At 46.7% G+C, this 22,979-nt stretch overlaps 2 protein-coding genes across 2 annotated transcripts; both read left to right on the top strand.

The window, feature by feature from the left end:
- The first annotated feature begins 324 nt into the window (after positions 1-324).
- On the top strand, positions 325-2,787 carry LOC124696500 (cyclin-A3-1-like). Its single transcript, XM_047229223.1, has 8 exons — positions 325-708; positions 1,414-1,646; positions 1,730-1,805; positions 1,906-1,982; positions 2,157-2,187; positions 2,272-2,424; positions 2,501-2,635; positions 2,716-2,787. Exons 1-8 carry the CDS (start codon positions 325-327, stop codon positions 2,785-2,787), a joined length of 1,161 nt encoding a protein of 386 aa, XP_047085179.1.
- A 12,391-nt stretch (positions 2,788-15,178) lies between these two features.
- On the top strand, positions 15,179-17,530 carry LOC124694940 (cyclin-A3-1-like). The gene is made up of 7 exons (XM_047227860.1): positions 15,179-15,358; positions 15,956-16,173; positions 16,268-16,343; positions 16,437-16,513; positions 16,987-17,161; positions 17,239-17,379; positions 17,459-17,530. Exons 1-7 carry the CDS (start codon positions 15,179-15,181, stop codon positions 17,528-17,530), a joined length of 939 nt encoding a protein of 312 aa, XP_047083816.1.
- Positions 17,531-22,979: the final 5,449 nt, after the last annotated feature.

Below are 22,979 nucleotides of genomic sequence, written 5' to 3'. Positions count from 1 at the left end.
ATCTGAGGAAGAGTATATTCTTTTCCACTATAACTTTTTTCCTACTACCCTCCAAGTTTTCCTTATGACTCCCACTGGCAGCGATGGCCAGATGTCACGCGCCGTGGCGTCGGTCGTCGTAGTCGGTTTTTCCAAAACAAAAGACGGCGAGCTTAAATGTCATTTACCAGGCAGGCAGCAAGTCGTAACGTCGAACGCTAGTACGACGATTTTGAATTCCCGCTCGACGCCTGTTTGAAACTCCGAACCGCGTCACCGACCGCTTCAAAATCTCCAGGCCGCAAAGTGCAAACCCTCCCAAACCGAAATCTCGACACCAAAGCGATGGAGCCACGCGGCCGCCGGCGGAAGCAGCAGGCGACGGACCCGGAGCCGGAGGAGGCGATGGGGAACAAGGAGAACAGCGCCAGCGCGGCGCCGCCACCCAAGAGGCCGCGCACGGGCCGCAATCCCCTGGCCGAGCTCCCCACCACCGCGAACAACGCCTCGGCGTCGGCGGCGGCGCCGCCGATTCAGGCGTCCAAGCGGACGACGCGCGCGGCGGCGAGGGAGGCCGCGGCCAAGGCGGTGGAGGAGGAGGCGCGGAAGCGGGAGGCGGCGGCCGTTGCCCCCCGCCCGGCGCCCTCGAAGCAGCCTGACGCCGGGGCGGCGCAGGCGTCGGTTGCCCCGTACGTCGGGGACATCGACCAGTACCTGCGGTCCCTCGAGGTGAGGGTTTCTCGATTCCATTTCTCGGTCGACCACGCCGAGTCAATTCAGAGGGGGGCCTGTTAGTGTTAGGGGGCGTATTCGGCGGGTTTCTGGTGGGATCTGGTCCTGTCCGTATTGCAAGGTGATAAATGCCATCGCACATTTGGGAATTTTTTGGGGATTTATCATGGTGTACGCATGAACTCTGCAATGTGTGGGCTGTTTCATTGAGTTGGGGGTTTCTACTGGGTGTTTTGGTTGCCGGTTTGGGACATTTCCAGGTGTTATCTGTATCTTTTTAGGTGTTATCTATCTGTACTAGCAGAAAAACAACTCCTTGGAACTAAAATTATGCATACCATCTTGATTGTCTGAAGTTACTAGCATTGCCACGAATGAAATGTGTACATTCCGGTGTCATGGCGACGAAAATGTAGGACATTTGGTGTGAAGTTGTTGCATTGTATGACATTGCAGCACGAACAATTTAGTAGGCCCAGGGGTGACTATATTGGGGCAATTTGGTAGAGGGGTACATTTCCAGGTGTTTCCCATCTGTACTAGCAGAAAAACAACTCCTTGGAACTAAATTGTGCATGTCATCTTGACTGTCTGCAGTTACTAGCTCTGCCGCGAATGAAATGTGTTATATATCAGTGTTACAGTGACGAAAATAAGGGACATCTTGTGTGACTTTGGTGCATTTTCTGACATGGCTTGCAGGCGGAACAGTTGAGGAGGCCGAGGGATGACTATATTGGGACGATACAGAACGACATCAGCGCTAACATGAGGGGGATCCTGGTGGATTGGCTGGTGGATGTGGCTGACGAGTTCAAGCTTCTGGCTGACACACTCTACCTTGCGGTTTCGTATATTGACCGCTTCCTCACAGTGAGTGTCGTAAGCCGGAACAAGCTCCAATTGCTGGGCGTTGCTTCGTTGCTTGTTGCTGCGTACGTTCGCTTGTCCCTTTTTCCTGTGTCTCTTTGTTATCTATTAGGATGATTGTTCAGCCAGCATGAATGGAATGTTGCAGGAAGTATGAAGAAATTTATCTTCCTAAGGTGAATGAGTTCAGTGAGATTACTGATGGCACATACACCAAACAACAGGTAGCCTTCTGCTAAACTTGCCATTTCCTTATGTTTTTCTAGGACTGTGATTTGAATGGTGAGGCACTCTTTTATAAATTGTATTTGCTATGCACTGCAGGTGGTGAAGATGGAGGCTGACATACTGAAATTTCTCAACTTTCAGGTTGGGGGGCCCACCATAAGAACTTTTCTACGGTACACCCTTCATCTTTTTTTCTGGGTATTTAGAATAACTTTACAGATACCTATCATTGGCATGTCAAGTTGTTTCCATGATTGAATCACTTAAAAAAATAGTACTGTGCCATGATTACCGCCATAATGGGCTAAAAAATCCCAAGCCTAATGTTTGATACATGTCTGCTGTAGGAAATTCTTAACTTCATGTCGTGGAGGCAATGTAAGCACAATTTTTAGAACCCTTGACATTTATTTGCTTCTCTTGATGCTATTTTTATAATATGTTTCCCCCTTCAAACTTCAGTCTGCAAGTGCAAAAAGATTGGAGCTTACGTGTAGCTATCTCGCGGAACTGAGCTTGATAGACTACGACTGCATAAAGTTCCTGCCATCAGTTATCGCTGCTGCCTGCCTGTTTGTAGCCAGGCTAACAATCAGCCCAAAGACTCGTCCTTGGGTAAGAGACATCGACTTTTTGCTGAATGTTCAGTTATGCTCTGGCTCCTAATTTTCTGCCATTTTGCTTGTGCTAGAACTTGACGCTGCAACAGAGCACGGGCTACAAGGTATCTGATCTCAAGAGTTGCATCTTGAGGATACATGATTTGCAGTTGGGCAGAAAGTATCCAAACCTGAAAGCCAGCAAAAGCAAGTATGGTGACCGCAAGGTAAGATCTGTTCTGCCCATTGTATTTCTTTTTGGCTGTTACATGCATTGATCAAGTTTCTTTGTTCGATTATTGTGCAGTTCGGGTGTGTGGCTACAGTTACTGCACCGGAAGAAATTCCTGCATCTTTTCTCGAAGACACCAGCAAGTGAAAGGCTGATGTGCTCTCGCAGGCCGCAGCATCTTCTTGTAGGCTAGGCAGAAAATTCAGTCTTAGTAGAGTGGATTAGTCTAGCGGAATTTGCATGCCCACTTGTAAGCAATTGGTCTTGCCATTTAGGTTGCATTGACAGTGCAGCTAGCTGCATTGGTATTTTGGGTAGGTAGTGTGCGGCCATGAGTGGTTTCTTGTACAGAGGTTAGAGCATCTCCACTCGTCTCCCCACAGAGCCTCCCACGGCCACTTTTTTTCATCCGGATGGCGAAAAACGGCCCAGTCAGGCCCCCGGTTCCTCGTTTTGGTCCGGATTTGAGCCTATTTTCGTCCGGACTCCCCATGCCATCCTCGGTTTCCCGGGGGTCTCCCGGGGACTCCGGATGAAGCTAAACCAACCGTCCACGCCCACGTGTCTCCTCTTTCGTCCGGATTCCCCGAGCCATCCTCTTTTTCCCGAGAAACGCCGCTTGGGGAGCACACGACTGGGAAACTACTCCTCCCCACGCCAAATCTTCCTCCAATCCGGACGAAAATTTCGCCGGATTTGGGCGTGGGGAGCGCCAACGAGTGGGGATGCTCTTAGCACTACGGTGGTGCTGTAGGCCTGTAGTCAATGATATTCTGTTTGAAAGCTTTCAGGCAATTCTAATGCTTTTGTTGCATATATTCTGCTTAAGGAAAGCACTATTGATGTGATGAGCATAATCTCATGTTGAAATGTTGCCAGGAAATATTGCACTTGTCCTTGGCAAGGAAACGTGTGTAGGACTGTAGGAGATGCAGGGTTAAGGTGGGAGGCAAGCTCGTGCCCATTCGGCCATGGTGTGCCCTTGCCCATGCTTTCGGTGCTATGGTGCTGCCGGCTTGGCAGGCTGTGCTCGCCGAGGAGGTGCAGGGCATGCTGACCACGGACGTCGAGCATGGAGAGCTCCTTTGTGCAGAGCTCAAAAGCCAGTGTAGAAGCGGCGGTCATGCTGCTATGCGGGGAGAGGCCGACTTGATGTGTCTGGATGGGCACCTCGTCTCTGTTCCGCCCTCTCCTGGCATGGTTCGTCCTCATGACGCCGCATGCCTCTCACGGCCGTGGACCATGTCTCGCTGACGCTTTCCATGGAACATGTCGCGTTGATGCTGACGCCGCTTTCCCTGGAACACGTCTCGCCGACGCTCACCGCCATGGAGCATGTCTCGCCGACGCTTTCCATGGAACACGTCTCACTGACGCTGACGCTGACGCCTTCTGTGGAACACGTCTCGCGGGTCTAGGGATGCCCCAAAATGTGGCTCTGCCCGTCTCCTCCAACGTCATGGACGGCGCCACCAGTACACTCTGCCCTGCGACGTCTGACGTCTCCATTGCCGCCATCTCCGCCACGTTCACATGTTTCCAACCCACGCCCCACGCCGCTACGGCTACGGGTGCCCTAAGACACTGTTGCATGTCGCTCTCGGTGTGGCTACTCCGGTGATCTCGAGCCCACCTCGCTCGCCAGCCGGGCAGGCCGCATGGCTCGACCACGTCGCCCAAGATGTACGCGGACGTGCTGGACTCATGGACCTTAAAGCGCAGTTCATCAACGCGGTTGCCAAGCCGCTGCAAGCGCCACTGCTCTCCTCTCAGGACCATGCATGGCGGTGGCCCTCTCCGGAGCAAAGCCGTAGCCGAGCGCGCGCCTAGCAAAGAAAATGCCGCGTGACAACATGGCTGCGGTGCAGGAGCTTCCCGCCAAGCCTACCATGCTCTCTTCGGTAGATCGTTAGAGCATCTCTAGTCACATCCCGCGAACGATCCACGAAACGCCTTTGAGCGCGGCAGACAGATAATCCCTTTTCGATATGGCGTGACCCAGTACACAGGGCTCCTTGCTGGTGCGCCACAGCGCAACATGGGCATCGTGGCGATCCCTCCCTATCATTGGCACAACGGTTGAGCCATATGTCTCACAATTCTCATTCTCCCGCGCCATCTTTCATTTATCCCGCCCGTTGCTAGGCTTTTCCACCCAAACCTCGCCAGAAAGCTCCTAAACCGGCATCAAAGACGAAGGCGGTCGCCCCGGAGGGCGCGGCGGCTCCCTTTAGAAAGCCACAAGGCGCCGATGGCGAAGTTGAAGCCGGATTCATGGTCGCAAGAAGATAGGGTCAGAGACATGTTGCGCCACCGGTTTGATGCAGCGACACGGAGAGAATGGCGCGTGAAGGCCAGCATCAAGAGGAGGCGACCGTCAATGCGGTGCACGTCGCCATGTTGACCTCGGGCGCCATCGGAGGGGAGGGGGCATAGAAGTGGCACATACGTGTCGGGAGTGCCTTGCCGTCCTTGTCGACCTTCTTCAACCAAGGCGCCACCATGACATCATCGCCAAAGTTCTCGCCACAGTACACCGACAACGAGTCGCATGTTAGATTCAACCCCAATGCCGAATTTTCCCTGGCGCACAACGAGCGGAGGCAACAGGTCCCAAACGCCTGGCCCAACCTCACTACACAGGCTCTTTGTCACTGCCTCTACGGCGTGGTCCACTTGAGTTCGAGAATGGCGCCGGAAGACCGTTCGACGGAATGCCTGGGAGCACTGCAGACCTTCTCGGGGGCGAAATGGGCTGTCGCCCCCCAACCCAGCAGGAAATACCAAAAGTCTCTCCCACTAAGTGACCCATCTAATGACCAAAAGCAGCCCATTTCGTCCTCACGGCCCATTTCGCACCCCCTGGGATTTGGACCAAGGTCCGTGCCTGCCTGGGAGCACATGCACCTGGTCCGCGTGGAAAGAAGAAGCGGAGGACGAGGACGAACGAGATGATGAGGAACAACAAGAGGATGAGGAATACTATGACAAAGATGACAAGGAAGAGGAAGAAGGGGAGGAGCCAGCAGATGGTAAGAAGAAACCGCAAGTGGCCAGCACACGCCCAAATGAAAGACATTGGAAGATATGTGTTTGTGTGATTCTTGGAAGAAGATGAGCAGATTACCATAGCAAATCAAAAAGGTGGCGCATATTAGAAGATGGTCAAAACAGAGTTTGATGAGCGCAAGGTCATCGACAACAAGGACTACTCTGCAAGCAAATGAAGAGGAGCCAAAAGACTACGCCAATCCGGTGGGGTATCATACAACTAGGGGTGAACCTATTCCATTGATACCATACAAATATATTGAACAAAGACCGAAAAGTGGCATGAACAATGGCAATATGGTAAGCTCTTGGCCATCCTTATTGTGTATGTCATCTTGATCGGCTATGCATTTTTGTTTTGTTTTCTTGCTTTATTTAGACCACACAATAGCCTTGTACCGTTGGAAAAACAAAGGGCAACACTTTAACTTTTTTGCATTGCTATACCAATCTCAAAATGTGTGAGAAGTAGAGGAAAATGCGCATTCAATTGGCCAAGTCATCCAACGCCGTCATTCATTTGGAAGCGCCACTGGCATCCTCGGTGGGACACCTTATCATCAACAAGAAGGCCAATCTAGCCGCGACTGAAGCGACATCCTCCGATAGGGAACATGTGTTGTTTGACAAATGCCTCGCCAATGACTCTACGGACTTTTTTATACAAGGCGGAAAGAGTAACGTGAGGTGGAAGGCCTCGTTGTCGAAGTAAGAAGAGAAGGAGAGAGCCACTGTGAAGAAAACGAAGGAGGAGTTTAGGATCTTGACCACCGACACTTCGACAATGGACACTGAGGTGAAGGAGGCACATTTTTTCTTACCCCGACATGACTTTGCAAGAAATTGTCGTTTGTAGGGCGCCGACGGTGACAACATCAGCAGCCGCGTCTGCGACGACCCCGGTGATAGTGTCTGCGACGATGTCGACTGCCTCGGTGATGGCATCAGCATTGGCCACCACGACCGCGACGCCGACACAAACTTCAGCACCGGGCGAGAAGGTTGATGGTCTTCTTCGTCATCCTTGTCAACACAATGCCACTGCTACATCGCCGCAAGGATGGACACACGTCATCTGAGACATGATGCGACACCGGCGACATCATCGACCACGTCCTACGTTAGGCAACTGCATTGACATACCGACATCACTATTGTGATAGCCCTTACACGACTCACACAGTCTGTCAAATCGTTGTGCCGTGAGCTTCCTCGAGTCTTGGCAAAACTGGTAGTCTTACCTATGACCGCGTCCTCACATCTACAAGACGTCCCCGGAATGCACCCTTTGATATTTGCAAGGTGCCTCTTCCACGTCTGCATCTCCGTAAAAAACACACATTCTTTTGCACCTCCGAAAATTGCAGCTACATCGACTACGACGAGTACTACATCGTCCATGACTACCTCGACCACATATACTACATTGTCGGCTACCTCGACATCGACATCACGGCTACGTCCACAACCCAACTCCATTCCATAGCATACACGTCATCAATTGCGTTCATGACACTCCCGGATGTGTCTGCATGGGGAAGAGACGAGAGACATGGAAGGCACCGGAAGGGGACGCAGTCACCATCCTTGGCGCCGGACCAAGATTATTAGAGACCCAATTTAGAACAATTTAAAATTAATCTAAAATTGTACAAGTTTTGATTAAGGGAGGTGTGAGAACATCAACCTTACCATATTTGTGTAAACCTAATAAACTATGATTGATTCAATCAAGGGAATTCGGTAGGTGAGGTTAGTATAGATGGCATGCTATGATGGAGTCAGTGTCTATGTCCCCTTGATTCTATCTATTTTTTACCATTGGCACAATTGGCCTATATAAACACGTAACCGGTAAAGAACAACCAACGCTTCCCACAATTGATTTTTGACAACCCAAACCTCTTTGGTGGTAAATCGCTGATGACCATGGTGCCAGATGCATGCAATGTGTTTGCCAGATTGACGCCAGGGAACTCAGCATACTACAATGATGAAGTAATGAAGATGGACAAGGTGATCATCAAGGTATGCAAGGCGTTATGAGTGGTATGCAAGGTGTTGTGCATATATGGTATGCAAGGTGGACATGGTGATGGCCTTGGTCATGTGCATGGTGATGACCTTGGTGGTGGGCATGGTGATGGCAAAGGTCACGAGCAATGAAATCAGAAGCATCACACCGCACCACTGGCAGAGCGCCTTGAAGACAAAACTGGGCGACGGCCCCCCTTTCCGAAGCAGCGCATGCATTTTTCTACGCATATTTCTCATCGACATTCTTTGTTTCCTGGGCAATCAAGCACACCGAAGCAATGGAGAAATAGGCATGGGTTCTCATCCTCATTTACTTCCCGCCACATTGTTGGCTGTGTGATGGGATGCGTCCTGCTGGGGCGTAGTGCCCAAATCTTGGCCATATCTAGTTTCCTTTCCTTGCTGGCCATATTGGTGAGCGGATACTATTTTTCGCCACAAATATGGAACTAGAAGTTTCTTGCCATGCCAATTCACATGTGAATCAAGAAATCATTACTGGCCATATCGGTGGATCTTGGCAAATTTTTTCTCACGTACTTGCTTCGTAAATTAAGAAGCTAAGTGCATTTCAAGGTTGAGAATTTATCTTGTTGACATGAAAAAACCTTGAAATTGCAGCAAAATTTTGGGTTCATGGTTCATTTTTTAAAAGGTTCATTTTCGTCCCTGCTCTGCTTTTGATCACGCTCCGCCACCGCACCACACCGCACCAAGAGGACCGGGTCATTCACCAACAAAGAAAATGAGATCTTATGCGAGGCATGGCTACATATTGGTCATGACCCAATAGTTTGAGTAGAGCAAAAGGGACAAACTTATTGAAAGCATGTTCATATTCATTTCCATGAATACAAAAACTATGCTCCCTACAAGATTGCAAGTGATCGCAATGCAAATTCATTGCAACATAGGTGGGGTATATCATACTAGCGGAATGCAACAAGTTCATAGTGCATACGATGGTATCAAGGGGCAGTCTGGTGAGTGGTGTTGGCGTGGTCACCAAAGTCCCACGAGCTTTGGATGCATTCTGGTCCCAAAATGAAGGTTGGAGTTTCAACTTGGTTCATGCATGGCTCAAGCTTCACAATGATTCCAAATGGATTGACCTCCTTGCACCACTCAAGAAACAAGCCAAGAACCAAACCAATAGTGGAAAGAAAAAGAGCAACGATCAATCTAGCATTGATGTTGAAGAAGGTGAAACAAGTGGTGGTTTCGGCTTACGCTCAAATCGGCCCCGCAGAAAAAATCTCTCAAAGGAAGACTTAAAGCGTGAGGCGTCCACTATCTCGGCTTGCAAGAATCTTTAGAAAAGATCACATCCGTCAAAGAGAGCTCAAGTGGAAAGAGAGGGAAAATTCGAGAATCCATGAAAAAGAGCACTTCAAGGGCTTCATGAATATCCTCCAAGAAAATTACCGTCAAGATGCCCCCAAGCCGAGAAGCTTCACCTTTATGACGATCTTGCTGTCTTTGCTAAGTTGGATGAAATGACAAGGGCGAGGGTGAAATAAGTTGATCTTAAGTTGTTCATGGAGGAGACACTTGTGATGACGGCCGATTTTAGCCACATGAACGACATTACACAAGCATGATTTCAGAAGAACAAGCAAGTGATCATCAATTGAGAAGATTGATCAATTCATGTGCTTGTTCGAACTTTGCGGGATTTGCCGTTCTTTTGGAGTTGGTACTATGCCCGATGTCGAGTATTTGAATCTGAATTGCTGCTATTTATGTTGAAGCATGTTTGATATTGAAACTTTGAGTGATGTTGAATTTAATTGTGTATTTTTTTATGAGAAATGGACAACAATGAAAAAATAGGGCAAAAGGGGCGAGCAGATGGAATTTGGGAGCCGTGGTTGGGTGTAGAGACACCGCTAGGTACATGTGGAAACTGTAAAAGTTTAGGGATACTGGTATTAGGGTCTACTCGGATAATCTGCCGAGCCCCTAGAGGTTCATATTTATATCGATGTGGTGCTATGCATCACCAGGCAGGTTACAGATTGAATCGTATATGAGACAGACACGGTTACATCTAAACAGATCGTATCTTACTAAACCTCTATCGTCTAACACCCTCCCTTAATCACAACTTGGGCAAGTTGAGATTATGTTTAAAATTCTCAAAGGCTTGATAAGGAAGTGGTTTTGTGAACCCGTCTGCAACTTGATCTCTTGAGAGAATAAACCGAATCTCTAGTTGCTTCTTCATCACTGTTCTCTGACAAAATAAAAATCTATCTCAATATGTTTTGCCCTTACATGAAACACTGGATTTGCTGATAAGTAAGTAGCTCCAAGATTGTCACACCATAAACAAGGAACTTGTGTCAATCGCAAACCTAGCTCAGCAAGTAAACACTGCAGCCTAATAACCTCTGCAGTTGCATTTGCTACAGACTTGTATTCTGCTTTAGTGCTTGATCTAGAGACAGTTGCCTGCTTCTTTGCGCTCCAAGAAATAAGGTTGGGTCCAAAGAACACAGCAAACCCTCCTATGGAGCGACGATCGTCAACACAAGCAGCCCAATCAGCATCTGAGAAAGCACTAACCAGTGTAGAGTTGGACTTCATAAAGGTAAGCCCAACTGTCATAGTATGTTTGCCATACCGCAGAATACGCTTAGCAGCAGTCCAATGCATAGTAGTAGGGGCATGCAGATACTGACATACTTTATTGACTGCATAAGACAAATCTGGTCTGGTGAGTGTAAGATACTGCAATGCACCCACAACACTTCTGTACTTGGTGCTATCTTCAGGATCCAGTAATTCCCCTTGAGCAACAATCTTCTCTGAAGAGGACAGAGGTGTAGGCATTCCAGTGCAATTGGACATGCCAACATGTGTGAGAATCTCCTGAGCATACTTGGACTGACTCAAGACCAATCCATTAGAAACCTTCTGCACCTCAATGCCCAAGAAGAAGTTAAGATCACCAAGGTCCTTGAGTGCAAACTCTTGACGCAAATCCATCAGAAGAGCATCTGTTGCAGCTTGAGAGGAGCTAGCAACAATAATATCATCGACATAAATGAGCATGTAGATTGTAATTTTGCACTTATGATAGATAAACAGAGACATATCAGACTTGGAAGCAACAAAACCAAGAGTAATGAGTTTACTACTCAACCGTGAATACCAAGCTCGAGGTGCCTGCTTCAACCCATAAAGCGCCTTGTCCAATTTACAAATATAGGTGGGCTTGTCCTTATCTTCATACCATGGTGGCTGTCGCATATAGACCTCCTCTTCCCGAACGCCATGAAGAAACGCATTCTTAACATCTAACTGTCGCAGACTCCATCCCCTTAAAACAGAAACTGCAAGGACAAGACAAACATTTGCAATTTTGACAACAGGACTGAAAGCATCCTCATAGTCAATCCCATAGCGCTGCTTAAAACCTTTGGCTACCAGTCTAGCCTTATATCTGTCAATAGAACCATCGGACTTGCGTTTGATTTTATAAATCCATCAACAATCAATAACATGTTTACCAACATGTGACGGAACCAACCTCCATGTGTTATTTCTGTGCATAGCATAAAATTCCTCATCCATAGCATGCCTCCAATTTGTATCTTGCAAAGCATCAGAAACATTGGTTGGCTCAGCAGATGTACAAGACAAGATCCATCGCACGTGTAGCAGGACGTGTGGAAGAAGCCACAGTAGGTTGAGCAGAACTAGGGGGCACAGAGGATCCTGCAGCAGGAGCGGCAGAAGGGACAAAACCTGCTGTTGCTGGCGAGGGACCAGGCGGATCCGGAATATCTGTGGCCGACTGTGTGGCCGAACGAGAGGACCTGGGCGTCGCAGGCGGGGACGCGGATGCAGAGGATCCGGAGAGTGGGCGGGAGAATCTCCGCCTCGGTCCTCAGACTTCCGCGACGTGGATGCTTGCCGATGGTGCGCAGGACTGCCGCTGCGGTGGCCTGACGCGGTCGTGGGCGCAGCGCTGCTGCTGCTGTCAGGCGCACGATCCGATAGGATTTGCTCCGATCCCGACGTAGATTCTGGCAGTGAATCAGCATCGGATCCAGTGCTTCTGCTGTTTCCACCTGAAATTTCAGAAGAGCCTCTAGAACTGCTGGATGCACTGTTTTGAGCGAGATTTTCGCCTGCGGCAATATTTTGGCGAGCTGTATCCTGCAGAACAACAAAACCAGGTCTATGCGACAGATCAATAGCATGAGTATTTTCCATATGTAAATCATCCATAGTATCATGCCCTTGCTCAAAATTATTGAGTGAAGGATCAAGCAAAAGAATCTGTTTTCGAAGAAGGGCACCAGCATTGGGATGTAAATTTTTGAAGGGCATCAAAGATAACATCACTAGATATATAGACTCGACCAGTGGACACTTCAAGACATTTAACTCCCTTATGATGTGGACTATAGCCTAGGAAGACACATTGCGTAGAGCGGAAAGCGAGTTTACGCTTATTATATAGACGAAGATTTGGCCAACATGCGGAGCCAAAAACTCGAAGAGATGAATAATTTGGATGTGTACCTAGGAGACGATGCACATGTGTGTCATTATTGATTGCTGGGGAGCATGTTTATAAGGTGTGTGGCAGTGAGGAAAGCTTCATCCCAGAATTTTAAGGGCATGCCAGCTTGAGCGAGAAGAGATAGACCAACTTCAACAATGTGGCGGTGTTTTTGTTCAGCTTCTCCATTTTGCTGGTGAGCATGGGGACAAGACATAAGATGGGAAATTCCATGTGTTTGGAAGAGAGAGTTGAGTTTGATGTATTCTCCCCCCCCATCAGATTGTACTGTAAGAACTTTTCTACCAAATTTTCGTTCAACAAGCTTCTGAAAATTCACAAAAGCAGCCAAGGTATCTGATTTTTTCTTAAGCAAATAAATCCAAGTAAACTTGCTATAATTATCAATGAAGCTTACATAGTAATCATGACGACCAACAGAAGTAGGTGCAGGACCCCATACATCAGAGAACACTAACTGAAGAGGTACTGTAGATACACTAGTTGATATAGGATAGGGTAACTGGTAAATTTTAGCTTGCTGACAAGGATCACACACTAACTCATGACTAGACTCTTGAATACATGGAAGTTTATTTGTGCTAACAATATGCCTAACTATGACGAACGAGGGATGACCTAAACGATTGTGCCACCGAGACTGAGATGGCGTAGTGGCAACAAAAGCATGCTTCTGAGAACTTGAGGACTCCAATGAGGAAATAAGGGGATAAAGTCCACCAACACACCGTCCTTTATGAATTATTTTCTTGGTGACCTGATCCTTAATAAAAAGAAGAAAGTATGAAACTCTATGAGCACTCTATTATCATATGTGAAACGATGAACGGAAAGAAGATTCTTAGATGCATTGGGGATATATAGAACATTGCGAAGATGAAAATTTCGAGCATGGTTATGAACTATTGATTGACCAATATGGGAAATAGTCATACCTTGTCCATTGGCAGTGTTGACCTTGTCGTAGCCCTTGTAGGTGTCCCTCATAGACAGGTTATTGAGCTCTCCAGTGATGTGATGAGTTGCACCAGAATCCTGGTACCAATTAGTGTCCACCCCATAGACGGCGTTGATCCTTCTCACCATAGCCATCATCCTCCTCATAACGGGACCAACAATCTTTTGCATAATGTCCTTCCTTATTGCAGATTTGGCAAGTGGCATTGACCCAGGGTGTATTCCGGCGGCGACCACGGCCACGTCCTCGACCCCCTCCTGGAGGGCCACGGCCGCCTCCACGGCCTTGATAACTAGGACGCTCATCACGACGCCCATCCCGGCGCTCATCACGGCGGTCGTCCCGTCAGTCACCACGATCACGAGGTTTGCCAGAACCAGAGTTGGAGAAGAACTGAGGGCGACGCTGGCGTGATGCGGCGTTGGCAGAAGTTTCAAACTTGTCAGATGACGATGCATTGAGCATCTCTTGGCGCTGATCGTATGCATGAAGCTGGGAGTAGAGCATGCTCAGCGTGATCGGCGTTGTAGCAATGCCCAGAGCGGCGACAAGAGAATTGTAGCTGCCACCAAGCCCGGCGAGTATATATGACACGAGCTGGCGATCTGGCAGGGGGTGACCAGCGGAGACAAGCTCGTCGGCGAAGCCCTGCATCTTGGTAAGGAATTCAGAAGTAGTCATCTGCAGCTTCTTGGTGTTCGCGAGCGCCACGAGCAGATTGGTGTCACGAGCTTCACCCTGAGCCGCGAACATCTCCGCTAGAGCTCGCCAGACACCGGCGGCGCTTTCAATCCGGTGGACATGGGGCAAGATCTCAAGGGAGAGAGATTGGAGTAGGTAAGACAGGACAGATTGGTCCCGTGCAAGCCAGGCTGCGTATGCCGGATTGGGCAACGGTTTCGCCTGATCATCTGCGGTCTTCTCGGCCACGGTTGGCGCAAGTTCTTTTGGCGGCTCTGGGTCGGAACCATCTAGAAGTCCGACGAGCTGTCCCTCGAATAGCAGGGAGCACCATGGAACGCCATAGGGGAAAGTTTTTCCTGGTAAGCTTTTCAGAAGGAGGGTTCCCGAGGTTGATCGGGGCGAGGCTGCTCGAGGACGCCATGGCGGTCGAGCTGGAGGATAGCAACGGGGTGGGTGGAGGGCAATGCCGATCCTAGAACGGCACAGGGGATGAAAATTCCGTCGAAGCTGCGATCAGGTAGACGAGGCGGAAGAGCCTGCTCTCGATACCATGTAAAAGTTTAGGGATACTGGTATTAGGGTCTACTCGGATAATCTGCCGAGCCCCTGGAGGTTCATATTTATATCGATGTGGTGCTATGCGTCACCAGGCAGGTTACAGATTGAATCGTATATGAGACCGACACGGTTACATCTAAACAGATCGTATCTGACTAAACCTCTAGCGTCTAACAGAAACAACCCCAAAATCCTGTCGGGGGAAGACAAAATCAGACAGAAAATTAGGACGGCCGGGCTTCCAGAAATAGCCAAGCTCCTGATCGCATACAATGCTTCGGTGTCCATCGCTAGCTTCAACCGTCGCCGAGGGCTTCCAAGCTGTTGGAAATAATCCAATCTTGTCTAGCTGAGTTTGAGTCGGAGACACGTACAGTCTCCATAGCTTAAGCCTGCTTAGGTTAGGTAAGTGTTATTTGTAATAGGTTCGCATGCTGAGTTGTGCATGCATGCATGTCAGTGTCCTAGTAGTATTTGCACGCAGTTAGCTAGGTACGTAAGTTGAGTTAGCTTGCAAGTCGTACTCGGCATAACATTAGTCCGTGTCCTTCTCGAGTTAGGATAAGCTGGCTATGCTACGTAAGATGCACCAGGATGTGCATCAATGTATGACCGTGATATTGAGAAGAATAAAGAGAAAACAGAGGAGCACGACAAGTGCCCCTACCTTGGACAAAGTTTCTGGCGAGTGTGTTTTTATCTAGTTTTACGTCATGGCTTTAGGCGAAACCAAACAGTCGCCGGAGAGGATGGAGGAGAGCGTGGGCTGCGCGGCTGACCGCGCCCGTCTGCTAGACGCAGACTCGGAGCCGGAGCAGACGGACCCTGTCGCCGTCCGGGCGACTATCGCGTCGTACCTGGAGGACATCGACAGCTACATGCGGTCCCTGGAGGTGAGGGTTTTTCGTTTCCCCTTCTCAAATGTTGTGTTTTTGCGGTGGGGTTAGTTCATGTTGGCCTGTTCAGGTGAGATCATACTGAGTAGAATTGGGGAGTTTTTGGGCGTGATCACGTCGCACTCATGGATTTCCGGAATTTACTAGGTGATTACTGTGTTGTGGATAAATCTCGATGTATTTATTCAGCGTGTTTGGTTATGGACGTGGGACACTATCTATATCTAGTTTTTATTTACTGCTCGTTAAGCTAATGATGAAATTAGGATGCTGTATAATTAAGCTTTCCATCTATTATTGCAAACGAAAGTATTTTTTGACGTCACGAATCCACTATCTTAAGTTCAGGTGACTTTGAGTCCCTGCCATGTGTGGTGACCAAAGTCATTCAGACTTAAGTCAGAATCCATGCGCGTTTTTTTTCTTGCTACGTTAACTTCACTGGCCTGATTACGAATCTTAAGCTATGAATTCTTCAGGATGTAGTACCATCTTGATTGTCTGAATTTACGACGATCTTATATCAACATAACATGATTTGTTAATGGATGCATTATGTGTGACTGTGTTGTCTAAATTTTGTCAAAATTTTAGGAGCTAAGGAGGCCGAGGGACTATATGCCGGAGACCCTAGTTACCCCTGCTCGGAGGGCAGCCGTGGTGAATTGGCTCGTGAGAGTGGCTGATGCATTTAAGTTTCCGGCTGACACACTTCACCTTGCGGTTTCATACGTGGACCGCTTCCTCTCAGTGGGTGTCATTGTCCGGAAGGAGCTGCAGTTACTGGCCGTGGCTGCAATGCTTCTTGCTGCGTAGGGGACTACTAAACTGCTGTTTATCATTTTTTTGCTTTGTTTATCTGTTAGCGCGCGTGACCATCTGACTAGTATGAGTGAAATGTTGCAGGAAATATGAAAATGGATATATACATGAGGTGGAGGATTACACTTACATTACCGACAACTTATACACCAAACAGCAGGTAGCCTTTATTCTAATTATTTTTTCCCGTTTCTTAGTAAATTTTGGTGATCTTGAATGGCGGAGAAACATTTCTGCTTTTTATGCACTGCAGGTGGTGAAGATGGAGTCTGACATACTGAATTTGCTTAAGTTTGAGATGGGGAGCCCCACTACAAGAACTTTTCTACGGTACCTGCTATTTCTGAAACTTTTCCAAATAGTTATAATGTCTCAGTCACATACAACAGTAGTATTATGAACTGCCATATTTGTTTGAAACATTCTTAAGCCTAACACTCGGCACATGTCCGTTGCGCCAAACAATCTTTCTCAAAGGAAACCGTAGTAAATCCTGGATCCTGGTTCTGCTATGTGAAAAGCGGACCCAAATCATGTTGTCTTGCTAGCATAGCACATATGCAGTCTCTAACTAGTTTCCCTTTTATGGGATTTAGTGGTGGCCCAACACAGTTTCATTGGTCAGGCCATCCCACAAACTAATTTTATTTTTATGGGATTAGTGTGGTGGGCTGAACGCAGCTTCGATTGTCAAGCCATATCCCACAGCCAAGGCATGTTCATACTTAGAATAGTATGTTGTCTTAAGATTATTGCTGCACTGGGCTCCAAAAGGTCTTAAATCTAAAGTTGTCTGCTTGTAGGAGATACATAGCTACTTGTCGTCGAGGCGATGCAAAAAAGCTGGAGTTTCTGTGTAGCTACCTTGCGGACTTAAGCTTGTTGGACTATGACTGCACAAAGTTCAAGCCATCAGTTGTTGCCGCTGCCTGCCTTTTTGTGGCCAGGTTCACAATCAACCCAAATACCCGACCTTGGGTAAGAAGACATTAATATTTGCTTGACTTTACATTATGCTTTATGATTTTCTAAATTAGCTTGTGTTGATTCTCAAGAACCTGATGCTGCAATGGAAAATGGACTACAAGGTCTCTGATCTCAAGTGTTGCATCTTGAAGATACACTGTTTGCAGTCGATTGGAACGTATCCAGGCCTGAAACCAGCTTCCGTAAAAGACAAGTACAATCACTGCGAGGTAAGATCCGGATTCGCCACTCTTTTGGTTTTCTCATACAAACCTTTTGTTTATATTTGTTTGTTTGATCATTATCCAGCTTGAGCGTGTGTCGGAATTGATTCCACCACAAGAGATCCCTGAGTACTTCCTAGAAGATATCAAACAATGAAAAGCGTGAACTTGCTCTCGCAACATTTTTGCAGGCGATGCAGATTTCACAATGTTAGTAGAATAAGGGTTCGTGCAGACATTAGTGACCAAGCGTAATGTAGTAAATAGACTGAATTAAACTAGCAAGAATTTGTATGCCCACTTTTGTAAGTACGGAGTAGTTGGTTATGCTATAGCTGCATTGATATTTTGGTAGTGTGCAACCAGAGTAGTTCTTTTTGCAGAGAGGCTCTATGAAACCTTTCAGATAAACATTTCTCCCCTTTTTACTTCTCCTTCACTAACGACCCCTCACTGGTTTAATTATGCTTACCTTTTACTAGTTGTGATCTACATATATTGATGGCGTCCATGAAATGCATCGCAAAAAGTTGAATGGGTTATCTCAATATCAACTTTGAAAAAGGCTATGACAAAGTTAAGTGGTCCTTTATTCAATAAACTCTTTGAATAAAAGGTTTTCTGAAAAGTGGCGCGCCCTAATTAATAACATTGTTTTTGGAGGAAGTGTCGCCATTAAGGTCAATGATGATGTTGGTAGATACTTTCAGTCAAAAAAAGGTTTGAGGCAAGGCGATCCCTCACTCCGATGTTATTTAATATCGTGGCGGATATGGTTGCTATTATTATTGATTGCGCTAAACTTGATAGCTAGATTGAAGAAGTAGTCCCTCATTTGGTTGATGGTGGGCTGTCTATCCTTCAATACGCCGATGACACAATTCAGTTTATGGAGCATGGCTTGAAAAATGTGAGAAACCTGAAATTAATCCTATTAGCGTCCGAGCAATTGTCAGATCTTAAGATAAATTTTCATAAAAGTGAAATTTTCTGTTTTGGTGAGGCCCAAAACGAGGCCAACCTATATGCCAAACTTTTCGGATGTAGGTTGGGCAACTTTCTAATCAGTTATGGACATTCCGATCCATCATCGGAGGCTCACGCTTGCTAAAGGGAAGCTCGTCGAGGAAAGGCGCCTTAGTAGTGGGAAAGGAAAACTACTATCTTTGGGCGAAAAATTAGTTCTCATAAATTTAGTACTTACAAATATGATATTATACATGATTTCTTTCTTCCAATTTCCTAAAGGAGTTTTGAGGAAACTGGACTATTTCCGTTCCAGATTCTTTTGGCAATGATATAGTGGAAAAAAAACCGGTTAACTATACGAAGTGCTATTTGCCATCCAAAGGATCAGAGTGGACTTGGTGTCCATGATCTAGAGGTTAAAAACAGGGCCTTGCTTGCAAAATGGTTGGCTACTAGAGGTTAAAAACAGGGCCTTACTTGCAAAATGGTTGGCCACGTTGTTAAGTGAGGACGGTGTATAGCAAAACTTGTTGCGGAAAAAGTACGTTGGCACAAAAGCGATTTCTCAAGTTATATGGAAATCGGGATACTCTCACTTTTGGGTTAGTATTATGGCAACCAAGAAGTACTTTTTTCCATATGGTTTTTTCTCCATTAGAGATGGATTGGAGATAAGGTTCTGGGAGGATAAGTGGTTGGGAGCAACTCCCTTCGAGAACAATATACATCTTTGCACAATATTATACTTTATAAATTAAGATGCTACCTTAGAGAGGGTGATGGAAACATCTCCACTGACTGTGGTGTTCAGGCGTGATTTGGTTGGACCCCGGTTAGCACCATGGAATGAATTGCTTTATACATCGCTTAGCTTCAGCCCAGTCGATAGAATTTCAATAGGGACTTACCAAGAATGGTGTATTTTCGATAGGTTCCATGTATAAAGCATTAATCGAACCCATTCAGCCGGTGATTAATGATAAGGCTATTTGGAAGATGAGGAACCATTGACGATTAAGGTTTTTTTTGCATGGTATTTTCTTCGCGGTGTTATTCAAACTAAAGACAACCTTGTAAAATGATATTAGCATGGATGTGTGAAGTGCGTTTTTTGACACGGCAAGGAGACAATAAAACACCTTTTCTTTCAATGCCAGCTCGCTAGGTCTATATGATCAATCATTCAGATATATTCTACCTATACACACCGCGAAGTATTGCAAATGTATTTGGAAATTCGCTAAAAGGGGTGAATTGTATGGTCGCTATGGCTACGTAGAAATGATAAGGTTTTTAACAATAAAAGATTTTCTCTTATGAAGGTAATATACCGTTGTATGACTTTGTCCGTTCATGGTCGTCGTTTCAGTGCACGGAGGACCACAATCTCTTTACAAAGGTGTCTACATAGTTGAAGGATACGACGAAGAAATTTATAAACCGATATGGGTGGCTACATAATCATAGGATTGCAACTCCCCTTGTCTAGATGGCTGCTAAGATTTTCTTAGTGTTCGTTTTGTTCAGACTTTTGTTCGTTATTATCGTGGATGGAGGCTATATGCATCTTAGCTATGCAGGCCCTTGTGCTGACTGGTAATAAATGGACTTTCTGGTTGCAATTATGTCGGAGACTTATGATGGTACAATTAAGTGAAGAGGATGATCGTTTTGTCTGGAATTTGACAACAAATGGATTGTTTACAGTGAAATCGATGTATGAAGATCTTATGTGTGACCATACCCCTTTCCTCAGAAAATATCTATGGAAGATTAAAATCCCACTAAAGATAATTTTTTTCATATGGTTCTTAAGTAATAAGGTGTTATTAACTAAGGACAATTTAGCTAAACGTTATTGGAATGGGTGTACCAAATGTGTTTTCTGTGGGGAACATGAGACTATTCAGCACCTTTTTATTGAATGCCCCTTAGCTAAGCTCTTATGGCGTACGGTTAACTTTACATATGATCTTCCACCTCCACCAATGTTACTAATATGTTTGGTAATTGGTTAAATGGAGTAGATAGACAATCTAAGACTTTTATCCAGATTGGGGTTTCTGCTTTATGTTGGTCTATCTGGAGGGTCAGGAATGATATCATTTTTAATAAAAAAACCTCTTTTCATTTCTTGCAGGTTATCCATATGGTTTCCCACTGGGTCCAACTGTGGGCTCTACTCTCTCCGGAGGGGCAGCGGGATGCCATGGTTTCTGGATGCACACGGCTCCTGATGGTCGCTCAGGATATCTTGTGCCAGGCTGGTTGGCGGCATACTAGAAGGCTATGTTGATGTGTAGTCATAGTATGCGTTTTTGGGTCTTTATCGACGGTTGATTATTGTATCGATCTTCAAGGTTGGCGTGGGTTGTAAACAATGCTATTTTGAACCTTCGTTTAATAAATGGCCGTGTGCATCGTCATGATGCAGAAGCCGGGGAATACCCCCATTTCGAAAAAAAGCTATGCAGGCCCTGAGTGTAATGCTCACCTTTTAAGTAACAAAAGAAGCCTGGTGACCGGGTGTATACGTGAGCACACATCTGTTGGTTGACACGTGTCACATCTAGCAATCCTCTGTTACCATCATTGTTGGGTTAGCAAACCACATCAGCACTGGCAACACTTCGAAATCACGTACGACCCACCTTTTTTGAACTCAAATAGTACCAATCATTGAAACGCGGTACCTGCAGCCCACGCCAAGTACGTTTAGCAATGGATAAGACAGCGTCAAGGCAACAGATCCAATTGACAAGAACCGGATCTCAACACAGATCGTGTGGCATCTAGAGGGTGCTCACGTATACACCTAGTCACCAAATCCTCTCTCTTTTAAGTAATAAAGCGTCATTTGAGTAATCCACTCTATATCCACAATCCTATATAATTTACATTTGAATCCGCATCGATCCAAATCCTCTAAAAAATATAATAAAGAATATGAAAATAGCATTATCCAATCCGATCCAATTCGTTTACATTCCTACGTGCAGCCTTCAGGTAGGTTTTGAGTCTAATTAGGTAAATGTTCCGTGTAATAGTCCCTGGTTTGTTTGGTTGGGCCGGGATGGCCGTTAAATAGAGAAAGCTGGCCTGAGTACTGTGCACGGGCTGGGCCGGTGCACGTTCACAAAATTGTCCAGGCCCGTCGTCCCTTGCCACCAGTTTCCACTGGTCACACGAACACGACGACGAGGTTGTAGAGCCTCCCCCGCAACGGCGAGCTGCTCGTCGGCGACGAGTTCACCCCTCCGCCCCCGTGGAGTACATACCTCCACCCTCTCAATAACTCACCTGTGGACCCCTCCTTACTTGATCTGTCGGAAGCTCTCGGGGCACCATTAGTCTCCGCAGCTCCAGTAAGCGCGCGGCCGCGAAGCTCGCCGGCGCCACATTTCGTGATATTGACAGCGTTTCCTCGTCCTTCAACTTACCCTAGCCGCCAAGAGTTATCTACGAAGGAGTTAACTCGAGATTCATGTGAGGTCGAGGGAGATCGATTGCCTTCGTCTTCTCCCACTCCGGCCGACCGCATTGTCGGGTTCGTCAATTAGGTGAGTCCACATTCCATCTGCTAGATTCATTATCATCTATACGAGCGATCGCTCAGCACATCGTCGTGTTCCCGTAAATATAAGGTCGTTGTCCGTGTGCGGGTCATCTCCGTGGTCCATGCACAGAAGGTCACTGTTAGAATGCATCAGCCATTACTATTTTTCTTCTTGTTGCCAAGGTCCAAGGAGACATCGGATCGCGCCATCACTCACATGAAATCGCGATGTAAGTTCTTGTTTGGTTATTGTTCTGGAGTTCATGGCTACCCAAAACTGGTTAATGGCCTCATTTTTTTTTCTCCAGGCAGACGTGGCAAGAGTGGGCTGACTGCGACGGGGAAGAGGGCACGGTCTGGTATGTATTTATATCTGTTTTCTCATTCAAGTTGATCATATAATTGAACAACCGAAGCATCTACTTTGCAGAGTCACCGGTCAATCTGCCATACATTTCCCAGTATGAAAAAGCCCTTGTGTATTTAATTGTTCATCGCTAACTGCATCCCACGACCACCTTCACATGGCTTTGTACAGCTCCAGCCTCCTGTGAGTGGCGGAGCGTGCGGCCACTGAAGGAGGGGACGACTAAACTAGCATGGGCCATTTAGAGCTATAGGGGTAAGAAATGATGGGAATCAAGGCCTCAATGAATCTGATGAGTCAAAATGCCTCACTAATTGTGATTTCCGTTTTTGGAAGACCGAGCCATGGCCTGGTATGGTCTCCAAGAGGCGCCGCCAGTGCTCCTGTCAATTTGTTAGCTTAATCATTCAAGTTGACATTCATTTTTTTTAAGGAAAAGAACATCTTGGAGGCCCCATAGATGTCAAGGATGGCCATTTGGATAATTAAAACGAACTGGAATTAGCAAAGTTGCGTCTCATCCTTTTCTTCCTTGAAGACGCCGACACGATCAAACGGAACCTAGATTAAATTTGTTAGAATACAGCCTTCCACCAACTCTATAAAAGGATCCATCAAGGTGTCTCCCGAAGTATGCGCACATACTTGCTGCTACCTGGCAATCCACAAAACTCAAACCTCACAAACCAATCACCTGCCTCTGTGCCCTGAGGA

The sequence above is a fragment of the Lolium rigidum genome, chromosome 3, assembly GCF_022539505.1.
Source record: "Lolium rigidum isolate FL_2022 chromosome 3, APGP_CSIRO_Lrig_0.1, whole genome shotgun sequence".
Lineage (NCBI taxonomy): Eukaryota > Viridiplantae > Streptophyta > Magnoliopsida > Poales > Poaceae > Lolium > Lolium rigidum.
The sequence above is the reverse complement of the archived record's forward strand: the minus strand, read 5'-3'. Positions and strand labels throughout refer to the sequence as shown.

Excerpts from the sequence above, each read along its gene's own strand:
- LOC124696500 (XM_047229223.1), top strand. The coding sequence starts at position 325 with ATGGAGCCACGCGGCCGCCGGCGGAAGCAGCAGGCGACGGACCCGGAG. Across the intron at positions 709-1,413 it reads AGTACCTGCGGTCCCTCGAG|GCGGAACAGTTGAGGAGGCC; the intron begins GTGAGGGTTTCT and ends CATGGCTTGCAG. Across the intron at positions 1,647-1,729 it reads GCTTCGTTGCTTGTTGCTGC|GAAGTATGAAGAAATTTATC; the intron begins GTACGTTCGCTT and ends GGAATGTTGCAG.
- LOC124694940 (XM_047227860.1), top strand. The coding sequence starts at position 15,179 with ATGGCTTTAGGCGAAACCAAACAGTCGCCGGAGAGGATGGAGGAGAGC. Across the intron at positions 16,174-16,267 it reads GCTGCAATGCTTCTTGCTGC|GAAATATGAAAATGGATATA; the intron begins GTAGGGGACTAC and ends GAAATGTTGCAG. Across the intron at positions 17,162-17,238 it reads ACCCAAATACCCGACCTTGG|AACCTGATGCTGCAATGGAA; the intron begins GTAAGAAGACAT and ends TTGATTCTCAAG.